At 41.4% G+C, this 13,537-nt stretch overlaps 1 protein-coding gene across 1 annotated transcript in view; it reads left to right on the forward strand.

Moving 5' to 3' along the window:
- LOC131927603 (uncharacterized) overlaps positions 1-5,807 on the forward strand; it is an 8,493-nt gene extending 2,686 nt beyond the window's left edge. Inside the window, exons 4-6 of the mRNA XM_059283310.1 lie at positions 408-561; positions 1,401-1,498; positions 5,548-5,807. Of these exons, the coding sequence (XP_059139293.1) occupies positions 408-561; positions 1,401-1,498; positions 5,548-5,611 (316 nt within the window). The 3' untranslated portion in view covers positions 5,612-5,807. The remainder of the gene's footprint in view (positions 1-407; positions 562-1,400; positions 1,499-5,547) is intronic.
- Positions 5,808-13,537: the final 7,730 nt, after the last annotated feature.

Below are 13,537 nucleotides of genomic sequence, written 5' to 3' on the forward strand. Positions count from 1 at the left end.
TCATTTTTTTCTAGTACTTTAAATGTTTTATTTACACTAGAGTTGCATGACTAAAAACCATTGCGCACCTAATGAACGTGATGACGCGTGTATAATAATGCGGAATAGTTACATGAGACAGCCTACTAATTTGGACTCAATTTTAATTAATTCATAAAAAATTAATTAGGCAACCAATTAAGTCAAATTTAATGTCATGTTGCATTGTGTTCATGTCTTGACCCATGTACCAACTACGAACCGTATCTGTCAATTAGAAGTGCCTGCAATTACGCTCGGTCGTTTCGATCTAGACAGACTGACGACTGACGACTAACGACAGACAGAAGAAGTGAGTTTAAAAAAAGCTTGTAAAAACATATATCTATAGCTAGCGTATACGTAAAATAAATCTATTTTCTCTAAAGCGCACCTTCAGTTGCCAACATAAACAAGAATTTTTTAGAAAATGAGCTAAAAGCCAGCATGGTTTCGTACAATCCCAACTGTGATGTAAAATTTCTTCGGTTGGGTCAAGCTAGTGATCAATTTCAATCCAATGCACCTCCATGCGACGACGGGGTAGGAAGATCATTTTATACTTTTATGTATACATCATATCCTTACCTAAATGCATTATTTTAAATAACGTCTTTTTATGCTCATCCCTTTACAAAGAGACAATAAATATTAATGAGAAATAGTCAAGAAGTAAGCATTGAGCATAGAGCTTAGGCAATAATTAAGCATTGAGCATAGAGCTAAGACAAAAAGTAAGCATTGACATAGAACTAAGACAAGAAGTAAGCATTAAGCATAGAGCTAAGACAAAACGTAAGCATTGAGCATAGAGCTTAGGCAAAATAAAAGCATTGAGCATATAGCTAAGACAAAAAGTAAGCACTGATCATAGAACCAAGATAAGAAGTAAGCATTGAGCATAGAGCGTAGGCAAAATAAAAGCATTGAGCATAGAGGTAAGACAAAAAGTAAGCACTGATCATAGAACCAAGATAAGAAGTAACCATTGAGCATAGAGCGTAGGCAAAAAATAAGCATTGAGCATAGACCTAACATATCGACAGAGTTTTCACATATTCGTCTGTGTGGTAGAACGTTTGACTGCTAATCGAAAAGTCTAGATTTCGAATCCCAGGTTCTAATTCATAAGACGACCTTTAGCCCATCAAGCTCGGAAGTGTACCTGACTAATCTTAAGGAAATCAAAGGAAGCTGGGCATAGTATTGACCACACTATCTGTTCACGTTTCGAGGTCACTGAAACGAATGAGCTCTACTTCACCTGTTTTTTTAAAAACTTATCATATAGCTTTAAAAGTAGTGCATATCTGTGCTTATAAAACGATGTTATGTAATTTAACTCTGCGTATGTAACAAATGCTGTTTCTTCTTTACACAAGGTAAAAAACCCAGCGACGGTCATTTTCAACTGCACTGGAGTTTTTTACACTGCAACTAAAACTCGGGTCACGTATTGTCAATTCAAGCAAAGTCGAGTGTAGGTATTCATTACTCCTTTTAATTTAAGTCAGGAGAATTAAAAACGTTTCAGAACGTAATTTTCGTTGTTCCTTTTCGTTGCTTACGGAACATTAGAGCCTTTGTCAAAGCTTTCCGATCCCCACTATCTCTGTCGTTTTTTTTCAGCTGTTTCCTGTGTTTTCTACTTTCCTTAAGCACGTTTAGTCGCCATGTCTTCTTATGTCTTCTTCGTTTTCTTCGTTCTTAATTTTAATGTTGGATGGGACTTCCTCCATCAAAGTAAAGAATTATGTGTCAACATTTTATTCGCCATATAGGCCGTTGTCTCCGATTTTAGACTGTTTTTTCTGGGTTAGATTCAATAGCCTTCGTCCACCAAAGAACAAACTACAAGGCTGGCGTACATTTTGAAGTTTTCTATCCTAGATGAGTAACTATCTCTCCAGATATCGAGCCTCATCTACCTGTGGGATTTGAACTCGGATCCCACGACACGGACACCTCTTGTTGTGTCGGCCTTTGTGTCGTTCACCCTGAGGGTTCAAATCAAGGACCTGTTCGATCTGTAGCCAGTATTTTTTCTGATTGTGTTTTCAATAATCCATCGAGACTATTGCTGTTTTATTTACTATTCTGTTTTATTTTTTATCTCTATCTATAAAAGCAAAGTTTGTAATGTTTGTTTGGTTTGTTTGTTACTCGTACCTATTAGATCGGGTTCTTACAGGTAAGTTGTAGGGAAATTTACCTTGACAAAGTTTGCTTTTCACTTTCTTTTTATCGGGAAAATTAGAATCATTTCAATAATCGAGTTTAAAGTGATCGAAAACTGACCTTTTATATATAGGCCTTATATACACTCTACGTGTTTTATAGTGCAAGATTTAGATCGAGCACTTGCAGATGCGACAAAAAGTTGATATTTGGTTAGGAGATAGCTCAGGTACGGTAGGCACCTAGAAAAATACGAGATTCTCATAAATGTTATTTTAAAGGGTTTATAACGGTTTTACTTCTGAATTTTAATTGGTAATGGGGCGTAACAGCTTTAATTACTTAAAAAATGATTAAAAATCATGTCTATATCAGAAGTTGCCATCCCCGTAAGTGTTAGATAAGAATATTTGAGAACCTTTAAAGGGGATCTCTTTTTATTTTCTCCTCGTATACGGAGCGTAAAGGAAGTATTATTATCATGCAAAAAATATATCGATATTATAACAAATCTCGACGTTGTACACCTCCATGAGTTGTAAAAACTGTGTGTGAATGTGTGTGTGAACACGATAACTTAAGAATTGTATTTAATTTGTTATGAATGAGTCAATTGTGCTTAGTAGGACAAGAAGAAAAATTCGTATCTTAATAAATAGATGTTTATATAGCATGAAAATTGGATGAACTATTAGGATAGTTCTTTAATTAGAATATCTTAGTGATGTTTAGGATCAAACCAATATTATGGTGTACGTAATGATATTTTAACATTGTTTGCATGTTGTAGGTATTTTTGTTTAGAAACCACTTATTTATGTTTTATATAATTTATATGGTAGGATTGTCAAAATTTTAGGAGATCGCGGTAAGTTTTTATATAGAGTTATTTTGGATAGGTTAGAACAAAACCAGGTGAAATTTTCACAAGCAAGAGCTAGAATTTGCACCGAGAGCAGGGTTTCATAGTTTCAAAAAAACTGGCGGCTTAGCCTTAGAAGGGATGGAGAAACGACGGCCGTTGCCAGTAATTTATGCAGCACACATGATGGCGCTATAGTCTTCTTAGATGCGCGCTACACAGGTAATTCCCTGTCAAGAAAGATACTGTACTGTTTGTAAATTTTATTTGACTATGCAAACAGTACAGTGTCTTTCTTGACAGGGAATTACTTTTTGGTATGCGTAGTCTAAAGAACGAGCCAACCCGTTGCGTAGTGACGGTTATAGACTTCCCGAAAGATACAGTTTTCCAAATGGGAGGGGGGGGGGGGGCGGGCACGCAATGTTGCGCATGTCTGGAGAGCGAGAGAGGGGGTGGGATGAGGACTAGAGACAATCCTGTCTGTTTGTATGTAGGCATATAGAGTCCATGCAAACACGTGACCTAAATAATGTGATACCTCCGTCCGCCGCCACGTTGGTGAACACCGCCAGTAAACAATCAGCTGTTGCGCATCACTGGGAGTGTCTCAAAATGTGTTCATTCGCAGAACAGGAACTATACGTAAAAAAACTTTTAGGAATTGAAGATCCTTATATTCGTGTTGAGAAAAAAACCCAGTAATATATAGATTTTTTTATATCTCGTTAGAATTGATTTTAGATTAACTTCTTCTTCTTCTTCGTTCTTAATTATTAGATTAACTAGTTAAGTACAAGATTTAGTAACAATAGATCTACACAACAGTAACAAACGTGATACCGCTTAACCCTTACAAAACCACCAATAAAACTGCAAGCCTACTTCTTAGGTAACAACCACTGCTGTTCTTAGATCTCAGCCAATCTGGGTAGCATATAATGTAATTTATGGCCCTCGTGATCCAGCAGGGAAGTAATCAGACACATACCGATGCTTCCTCATCAAAATTTCTTAACTACATGGTACCCAGCCCCTACTTGTTTCTATCCCAATTTAAAAACGCATCTCTATGTAGGTAACATGGATTACTGTTCTTAGATCTCAGCCCAACATAGATGGTATGTTATGTATTTTATAACCACCATAGTCCGGCAGGGTGGGGACCAAAGACGAATCAGTACCACTGCCCTCCTCTCAGAATTTATCGCCTCCATGATACATGATACCAGAGGCGTAGCGAGGGGGGGGGGCGGGGGGGGGCATATGTCCCCGGGCGCCGACCTTAGGGGGGGCGCCAAATTGAAAGTTTGAGGGGGGGTGCAAATGAAAAGTTCGAGGGGGGGGTGCAAATTGAAAGTTTGAGGGGGGGGGGGGTGCAAATGAAAAGTTCGAGGGGGGGGGTGCAAATCGAAAGTTTGAGGGGGAGGGGTGCAAATGAAAAGTTCGAGGGGGGTGCAAATCGAAAATTTGCTCCCGAGGGGGGCGCCAAATTGAAAGTATGTCCCCGGGCGCCGGGAAGGGTCGCTACGCCTCTGCATGATACCCAGCCCCTACTTCTTTCTAACCCATCACAAAACGTCACCTCTTTGTAGGTGACATGAAGTGCTGCACTTAGCCAACCAGACATAGCATCTCTTATGTAATTTAATAGTGTTGTAATAGTTATGCTCTGTTACTGCTATCTTCTACTTGACCTCTATAACTTAAACTTGCGTCATCACACTGCCCCTACCAAAAACAAAGTGTCGGGAACATATTCGCATTTTTGTTGTTGTTGCGGCTGCTTCACTGACACCGCTTCGATAAATATTTGCCAAAAAAATGACATCGTCTACATTCTGTTGACTGCCGATCTCTATCACCTTGGTTTAATAAAACCCTTGGCAGTCGAAATAAAGGAATCCCTTTAGATCTGCCACTTCGAGTATCACTACCTTTAACAGCACCGATCGCCATTTTGAATGTGGACCTGTACACCACAATGGCGGATGTTTACATGCTAAACGATCATATGCAACGATTATATGTGGGTGGGTATGTGTGTTTATGTAAACACGATGACCTGAGTACCTATTCAGTTATGTTTAATTTTATATAAGTATTAATCAACTTTGTAGTTTTCTTTTGAATTTTGAGCAATTTGCTGTATCTGGAAATGGAACATGCTCTACTACCGGTTTCTTAAAAACATAAAAACTTAAGTACAATTTAAGTTCGTTGGACGAAGGTTTCTCTCAAGTTTTGAACGATTTTCGGTAGTTAGAAGTAATAATTATTTAAAAAGAAAAACATTTCCATAGCCCCGTAAGTGCCATCTACCTACTGTGACATGAATATACGAGAGAGTTCAAGGGAGATTTTTTTTTTACACATTTGACCGATAGTAAATCCTCAGGTCAGAATCTTAATATATAACTGTACCGTAAAAATATATTCAGTTAGTAAAAGGAAAGTATCGTCTTTCATCAATAATTTTTCTTCCACAGGACATCCTGGCCAGAGAACTTTAAGAGTTATCTGAGAAAAGATAAACCGTGTGGTTACACGTAGATGTAAGGGACATCAGTCTTTCGTTGAATCTGCTACAAACATTATGGAAATCAGAGACCCAATTCAATCCTCCAAAGTATAAAACAGATCAGGCAGGGATATTTTATTTGAAATTTCGACAGGGTAAACTTGTGGGGGAAAAAATAAATTTATGTAATAAATTTTACGGAAGGATTATATACTTTAATTCAAGGTAAGAAAAAAATAGTAAAATGTAGAAGCAGAAGCGAAAATAAATCATATGTTCGTTCTGTTTCGTTTTATGAGTAATAAATTGTATAAAAAAACTTATATGTTGTCGTTTCCTCATTCTCGGTGTCAAGTTAGTTTCGGAAAAAAAATAGTTAAAATATTAAAGTGTGAGTGATCTCCCCTAAACTTTCTCGTATCTTCCGACTTCGCTATAGATTCTGGAACCATGAGAGTACACACCGTGATTTATTATACTATTGGAGTAAGGTCTATTTTTGTAACGACCAGAGGCGTAGCGAGGGGTGACGACATATGTCTCCGGGGCCGACCTTAGGGGGCGCCAAAATGGATTGGAAAAAGAAATCGAAAGCTTTAGGGGGGTGCAAATCGAAAGTTCTTTTGGGGGGGGGGGGTGCAAATCGAAAGCTTGAGCGGTGGGGGGGGTGCAAATTGTATATTTGTCCCCGGGCGCCGGGAAGGTCGCTACGCCTTTGGTAACGACTTGAGTTTTTTATACTCGGCAAATATTGTACACTTTTGCATACGTCAACAAAAGATTGTAAATTAAATAGTAAATACACAGACATTGCTAAAACGTATTAAACAAATCGATGTAAAATAATATTTATGTTTATATTCCTAGAAAAATTAGAACATTTTAAAAAATTCGAAAAAAAAAAAAAACGAATCTATTAAAATGTTTAATAATTTTTCCAGGGGAGGTTAAATTTAGCTACTCACACCCCTCCCCCCCGATTTTTACCCGTCACTTTTTCTTACGGTTTCATAAGTTAGATGTAGACTACAAGTCCGTACAGTACATATATGCATATATATATATATATATATATATATATATATATATATATATATATATATATATATATATATATATATATATATATATATATATATATATATATATTTGGGCATTTGTCGCATCAGGGCAAATGTCTATTCGTGAAATCGGCCTTTGGGCAAACGATATTCGGGCAAGTGTCTTTCAGAACTTTGTCGTAAACCTTTCAGACCCTAGAAAAACTCAGGAGAATATAGGCATATCGACTAGTGCGTTTAATGATCTTTGCAACAAATATGTAAACTTGAGAATTTGGACGCCGACTGAATGTTTTATAAGAATATAAAATATAGGCCTAAAGAATAGTTTATTCAATGATCATAGCTACTTTTCTGTAAACTTTATAAATTGGACGCTGATTATCAAGCAGATGAGGCTCGTTAGCTGGGGACAGCCACTCTTCTAGAAGAGATAACTCCAAAATCAAACAACTTCACGAATGCCGTTTGCCCGAAGGCCGATTTCCCGAAGGGACACTTGCCCGAATGCGACAAACGCCCGAATGGACACTTGCCCGAATGCGACAAATGCCCGAATGGACACTTGCCCGAATGCGACAAATGCCCGAATGGACACTTGCCCGAATGCGACAAACGCCCGAATGGACACTTGCCCGAATGCGACAAATGCCCGAATGGATACTTGCCCGAATGCGACAAATGCCCGAATGGACACTTGCCCGAATGCGACAAACGCCCGAATGGACACTTGCCCGAATGGACACTTGCCCGAATGCGACAAATGCCCGAATGGTGGGAAATAGCGTAAATTAGTACTTCCGGTTAACGGAAATTACTCAACATTTAACAGAAGGTAGACAATTATATCTTTTACTTACATGTAAAATTTCATTTATCAATGGGGTGGGGTGGGGGTGAGCATGATGGGGTAGGGTGGGGTGGGTGAGCATGAAGGGTAGGGTGGGGTGGGGTGAGTATGATGGGGTGGGGTGGGGTGGGGTGAGCATGATGGTGTGGGGTGAGCATGATGGGGTGCGGTGGGGTGAGCATGATGGGGTGGGGTGGGGTGAGCATGATGGTGTGGGGTGGGGTGAGCATGATGGTGTGGGGTGGGGTGAGCATGATGGGGTGGGGTGGGGTGAGCATGATGGTGTGGGGTGGGGTGAGCATGATGGTGTGCGGTGGGGTGAGCATGATGGGGTGGGGTGGGGTGAGCATGATGGGGTGGGGTGGGGTGAGCATGATGGGGTGGGGTGGGGTGAGCATGATGGGGTGGGGTGGGGTGAGCATGATGGGGTGCGATGGGGTGAGCATGATGGGGTGCGGTGGGTGAGCATGATGGGGTGGGGTGGGGTGGGGTGAGCATGATGGGGTGGGGTGGGGTGAGCATGATGGGGTGGGGTGGGGTGAGCATGATGGGGTGGGGTGGGGTGAGCATGATGGGGTGGGGTGGGGTGAGCATGATGGGGTGGGGTGGGGTGGGGTGAGTATGATGGGGTGGGGTGGGGTGGGGTGAGTATGATGGGGTGGGGTGGGGTGGGTGAGCATGATGGGGTATGGTGTGGTGGGGTGGGGTGGGGTGAGCATGATGGGGTGGGGTGGGGTGAGCATGATGGGGTGGGGTGGGGTGAGCATGATGGGGTGGGGTGGGTGATCATGATGGGGTGGTGTGAGTGAGCATGATGGGGTGGGGTGGGGTGGGGTGAGCATGATGGGGTAGGGTGGGGTGGGGTGAGTATGATGGGGTAGGGTGAGCATGATGGGGTAGGGTGGGGTGGGGTGAGCATGGTGGGGTAGGGTGGGGTGGGGTGAGTATGATGGGGTGGGGTGAGCATGATGGGTGGGGTGAGTATGATGGGGTGGGTTGGGGTGAGCATGATGGGGTGGGGTGAGTATGATGGGGTGGGTTGGGGTGAGCATGATGGGGTGGGGTGAGCATGATGGGGTAGGGTGGGGTGGGGTGAGCATGATGGGGTGGGGTGAGCATGATGGGTGGGGTGAGTATGATGGGGTGGGTTGGGGTGAGCATGATGGGGTGGGGTGAGCATGATGGGTGGGGTGAGCATGATGGGTGGGGTGAGCATGAGGGGTAGGGTGGGGTGAGCATAATGGGGTGGGGTGAGCATGATAGGATGGGGTGGGGTGGGGTGGATTGAGCGTGATGGGGTAGTGTGGGGTGGGATGAGCATGATGGGGTAGTGTGGGGTGGGGTGAGCATGATGGAGTGGGGTGGGGTGAGCATGATGGGGGCGGGTGTGAGCATGGTGGTTTATTTTATTTTATTATTATTATTATTAAAAACGTGTTATGTGAATTAAACGTTTTTTATTGTATTATATGTTTGATTTATATTGTATTCATTAATAAATCAAGGTGTGAACAAAAATATAGACCCACTAAGTAACGGGCATCTGTGTATTATGTATTAATAGGTGAAGTTGTTTGACATGAAAAGTTAACTACCATGTGTTAATGTGCGCAGGAATTGATCTGACAAGGTGAAGGAAAAACATTGTAAATGAAGGAAATACTAATTATCTTAAATTACTGAGCTAATCAACCGTAAAGACTAGCGGTCAATAGCCTAGGGTAGTGTAGTATGATGTTCACTTTTTGCTACAGCAACGTAAAATTACAGTTAGAAATGTGAAACGTCATTTCTGGTAGCTCCTGACTTAGCCGCCATTACTGACCCAATCACAGTCACCGACAAGGTCGTCAGGGAACCAATGGTCACTCGTTGAACTTTGACCTAACCACAATCGCCACACGTCTCTGTCTCGTGACGTCAGGGAAATCAACCAATCACTACACGAATTCTCATTTAGCGACTACATCACCCCAAACAAGACATGTTTGTACCAGAAGTAAAACTAGTCGACTACAGCACCACAAGCAAGACATTTTTGTACCAGAAGTAAAACTAGTCGACTACATCACACCAAGCAAGACATTTTTGTACCAGAAGTAAAACTAGTCGACTACATCACTCCAAGCAAGACATTTTTGTACCAGAAGTAAAACTAGTCGACTACATCACCTCAAGCAAGACATTTTTGTACCAGAAGTAAAACTAGTCGACTACATCACCTCAAGCAAGACATTTTTGTACCAGAAGTAAAACTAGTCGACTACATCACACCAGGTAAGACATTTTTGTACCAGAAGTAAAACTAGTCGACTACATCACACCAAGCTAGACATTTTTGTACCAGAAGTAAAACTAGTCGACTACAGCACTTCAAGCAAGACATTTTTGTACCAGAAGTAAAACTAGTCGACTACAGCACTTCAAGCAAGACATTTTTGTACCAGAAGTAAAACTAGTCGACTACAGCACTTCAAGCAAGACATTTTTGTACCAGAAGTAAAACTAGTCGACTACAGCACTTCAAGCAAGACATTTTTGTACCAGAAGTAAAACTAGTCGACTACAGCACTTCAAGCAAGACATTTTTGTACCAGAAGTAAAACTAGTCGACTACAGCACTTCAAGCAAGACATTTTTGTACCAGAAGTAAAACTAGTCGACTACATCACCCCAATCAAGACATTTTTGTACCAGAAGTAAAACTTGTCGCAAGACATTTTTGTACCAGAAGTAAAACTAGTCGACTGCATCACCCCACGCAAGACATTTTTGTACCAGAAGTAAAACTAGTCGACTACAGCACCCCAAGCAAGACATTTTTGTACCAGAAGTAAAACTAGTCGACTACAGCACCCCAAACAAGACATTTTTGTACCAGAAGTAAAACTAGTCGACTACATCACCCCAAGCAAGACATTTTTGTACCAGAAGTAAAACTAGTCGACTACATCACCCCAAGCTAGACATTTTATACCAGAAGTAAAACTAGTCGACTACATCACCCCAAGCTAGACATTTTATACCAGAAGTAAAACTAGTCGACTACATCACCCCAAGCTAGACATTTTATACCAGAAGTAAAACTAGTCGACTACATCTCCCCAAGCAAGACATTTTTGTACAAGAAGTAAAACTAGTCGACTACATCACCCCAAGCTAGACATTTTATAACAGAAGTAAAACTAGTCGACTACATCTCCCCAAGCAAGACATTTTTGTACAAGAAGTAAAACTAGTCGACTACATCACCCCAAGCTAGACATTTTATACCAGAAGTAAAACTAGTCGACTACATCTCCCCAAGCAAGACATTTTTGTACAAGAAGTAAAACTAGTCGACTACATCACCCCAAGCTAGACATTTTATACCAGAAGTAAAACTAGTCGACTACATCACCCCAAGCTAGACATTTTATACCAGAAGTAAAACTAGTCGACTACATCTCCCCAAGCAAGACATTTTTGTACAAGAAGTAAAACTAGTCGACTACATCACCCCAAGCTAGACATTTTATACCAGAAGTAAAACTAGTCGACTACATCACCCCAAGCTAGACATTTTATACCAGAAGTAAAACTAGTCGACTACATCACCCCAAGCTAGACATTTTATACCAGAAGTAAAACTAGTCGACTACATCACCCCAAGCTAGACATTTTATACCAGAAGTAAAACTAGTCGACTACATCTCCCCAAGCAAGACATTTTTGTACAAGAAGTAAAACTAGTCGACTACATCACCCCAAGCTAGACATTTTATACCAGAAGTAAAACTAGTCGACTACATCACCCCAAGCTAGACATTTTATACCAGAAGTAAAACTAGTCGACTACATCTCCCCAAGCAAGACATTTTTGTACCAGAAGTAAAACTAGTCGACTACATCACCCCAAGCTAGACATTTTTGTACCAGAAGTAAAACTAGTCGACTACATCTCCCCAAGCAAGACATTTTTGTACCAGAGGTAAAATTAGTCGACCCAGGCCAGCAATGTAACTCTATTAGAATGGAAATGGCTGAGACAAGCATTAATTGCCGCAATAGTTATATTAACATTCATCGGAATTATTGGTCAGTAATAATACACAAAGAGTCCAAATTATCAAAATGTTTTAAGAGATTTATTGAATTCTAACTGTTTATAAAGAAAAAAAAAACTTATTGGGAAATAAAAAAAAACTTGAACAAAACATTAATGTCATGGAAAGACTATTCTACAGGCATTGGGAGACATCTGATATGATACAGAAGACATTTTAAACTAAATTAATTTATTGTAAAATAAATTTAAATTCATAATACACATTCAATTGATTACATTGTCATCTTGATTGTATACACATGATCATTTTAAACTATGAATACGAAGAGATCTAAAGATCACCCGAATGTCTCAAGTCATGAAGTCCTAAAAACACCTTGTAAAACTAGCAGCGTAGCGAAGCTAGTTGTGTCAGTCCCACCCAGCTAAACTTCTGTGTCAGTCCCACCCAGCTAAACTTCTGTGTCAGTCCCATCCAGCTAAACTTCCGTGTCAGTCCCACTCAGCTAAACTTTCAGTTCCACCCAGCTAAACTTCCGTGTCAGTCCCACCCAGCTAAACTTCTGTGTCAGTCCCACCCAGCTAAACTTTTGTGTCAGTCCTACCCAGCTAAACTTCTGTGTCAGTCCCACCCAACTAAACTTCCGTGTCAGTCCCACCCAGCTAAACTTCTGTGTCAGTCCCACCCAGCTAAACTTTTGTGTCAGTCCCACCCAGCTAAACTTCTGTGTCAGTCCCACCCAGCTAAACTTCTGTGTCAGTCCCACCCAGCTAAACTTCCGTGTCAGTCCCACCCCGCTAAATTTTCAGTACTACCCAGCTAAACTTCCGTGTCAGTCCCACCCAGCTAAACTTTCGTGTCAGTCCCACCCAGCTAAACTTCTGTGTCAGTCCCACCCCGCTAAATTTTCAGTACTACCCAGCTAAACTTCCGTGTCAGTCCCACCCAGCTAAACTTTCAGTCCCACCCAGCTAAACTTCCGTGTCAGTCCCACCCAGCTAAACTTCCGTGTCAGTCCCACCCAGCTAAACTTCCGTGTCAGTCCCACCCAGCTAAACTTCCGTGTCAGTCCTACCCAGCTAAACTTCTGTGTCAGTCCCACCGAGCTAAACTTCCGTGTCAGTCCCACCCAGCTAAACTTCCATGTCAGTCCCACCCAGCTATACTTCTGTGTCAGTCCCACCCAGCTAAACTTCTGTGTCAGTCCCACCCAGCTAAACTTCTGTGTCAGTCCCACCCAACTTAACTTCCGTGTCAGTCCCACCCAGCTAAACTTCCGTGTCAAACACCACCAAGTTAGACGACTGTAAAACTGTGCAACGTTCTATCAACTTGAAGGAAACATTACGGTCGTGTTGTCGCTTGTCCAGGTTTAGCTGATCCACATCACAGAGGTCTTGTTGGACGAGTTTTGAGACAACCAGTTGCTGGACTTTCTCTCGTCTAGCCGGCATAGGCCCAAGACACTGGACAACGGCCTGCTTGGACAATGAAAATAAACTTCTGGGCCGTGAGATGAGCCGCTGGATGTGATCAAGTTTCTCAAAGATTGGACCTGTGTCTGATGCGGCGTCCAAAACTTCTTCGCTAAAGATTCGAGCTTTGTGTTCGTTGAACTCTTGAATGACTCTCTCCTGGTCAGACTCAAATATGACTTCCATAACTTTCAGGGAAGTTGGCATAAAAAAATACATCGTTAAGATCTGAGAATACCTGAAACAAATGAAAAATCTCATTTATTTATTCAGTAGAGATTTGTCAAACAAACTACATTGTAATATTACATGCACATAAAACTAAACAAGAAAACAAAGTGTCGTATTTTATTTCAAAGATTGGGTTAAATGTGATATACAAATTTAGACTAACCTATCGCAGCCCTTCAGAGCCCCGTAACTGATGGCCATACGAATAGCTTCAGGACCCAAGGTCAAGGTCAAGCACAAAACAGCTTCGTGGTACTCCTCGCCCGGCCCGGTGGGGTCGACCCCAGCGTCT

Source organism: Physella acuta, unplaced genomic scaffold (assembly GCF_028476545.2).
Source record: "Physella acuta isolate Inbredline_101_S28 unplaced genomic scaffold, ASM2847654v3 ptg001423l, whole genome shotgun sequence".
NCBI classification, from domain to species: domain Eukaryota; kingdom Metazoa; phylum Mollusca; class Gastropoda; family Physidae; genus Physella; species Physella acuta.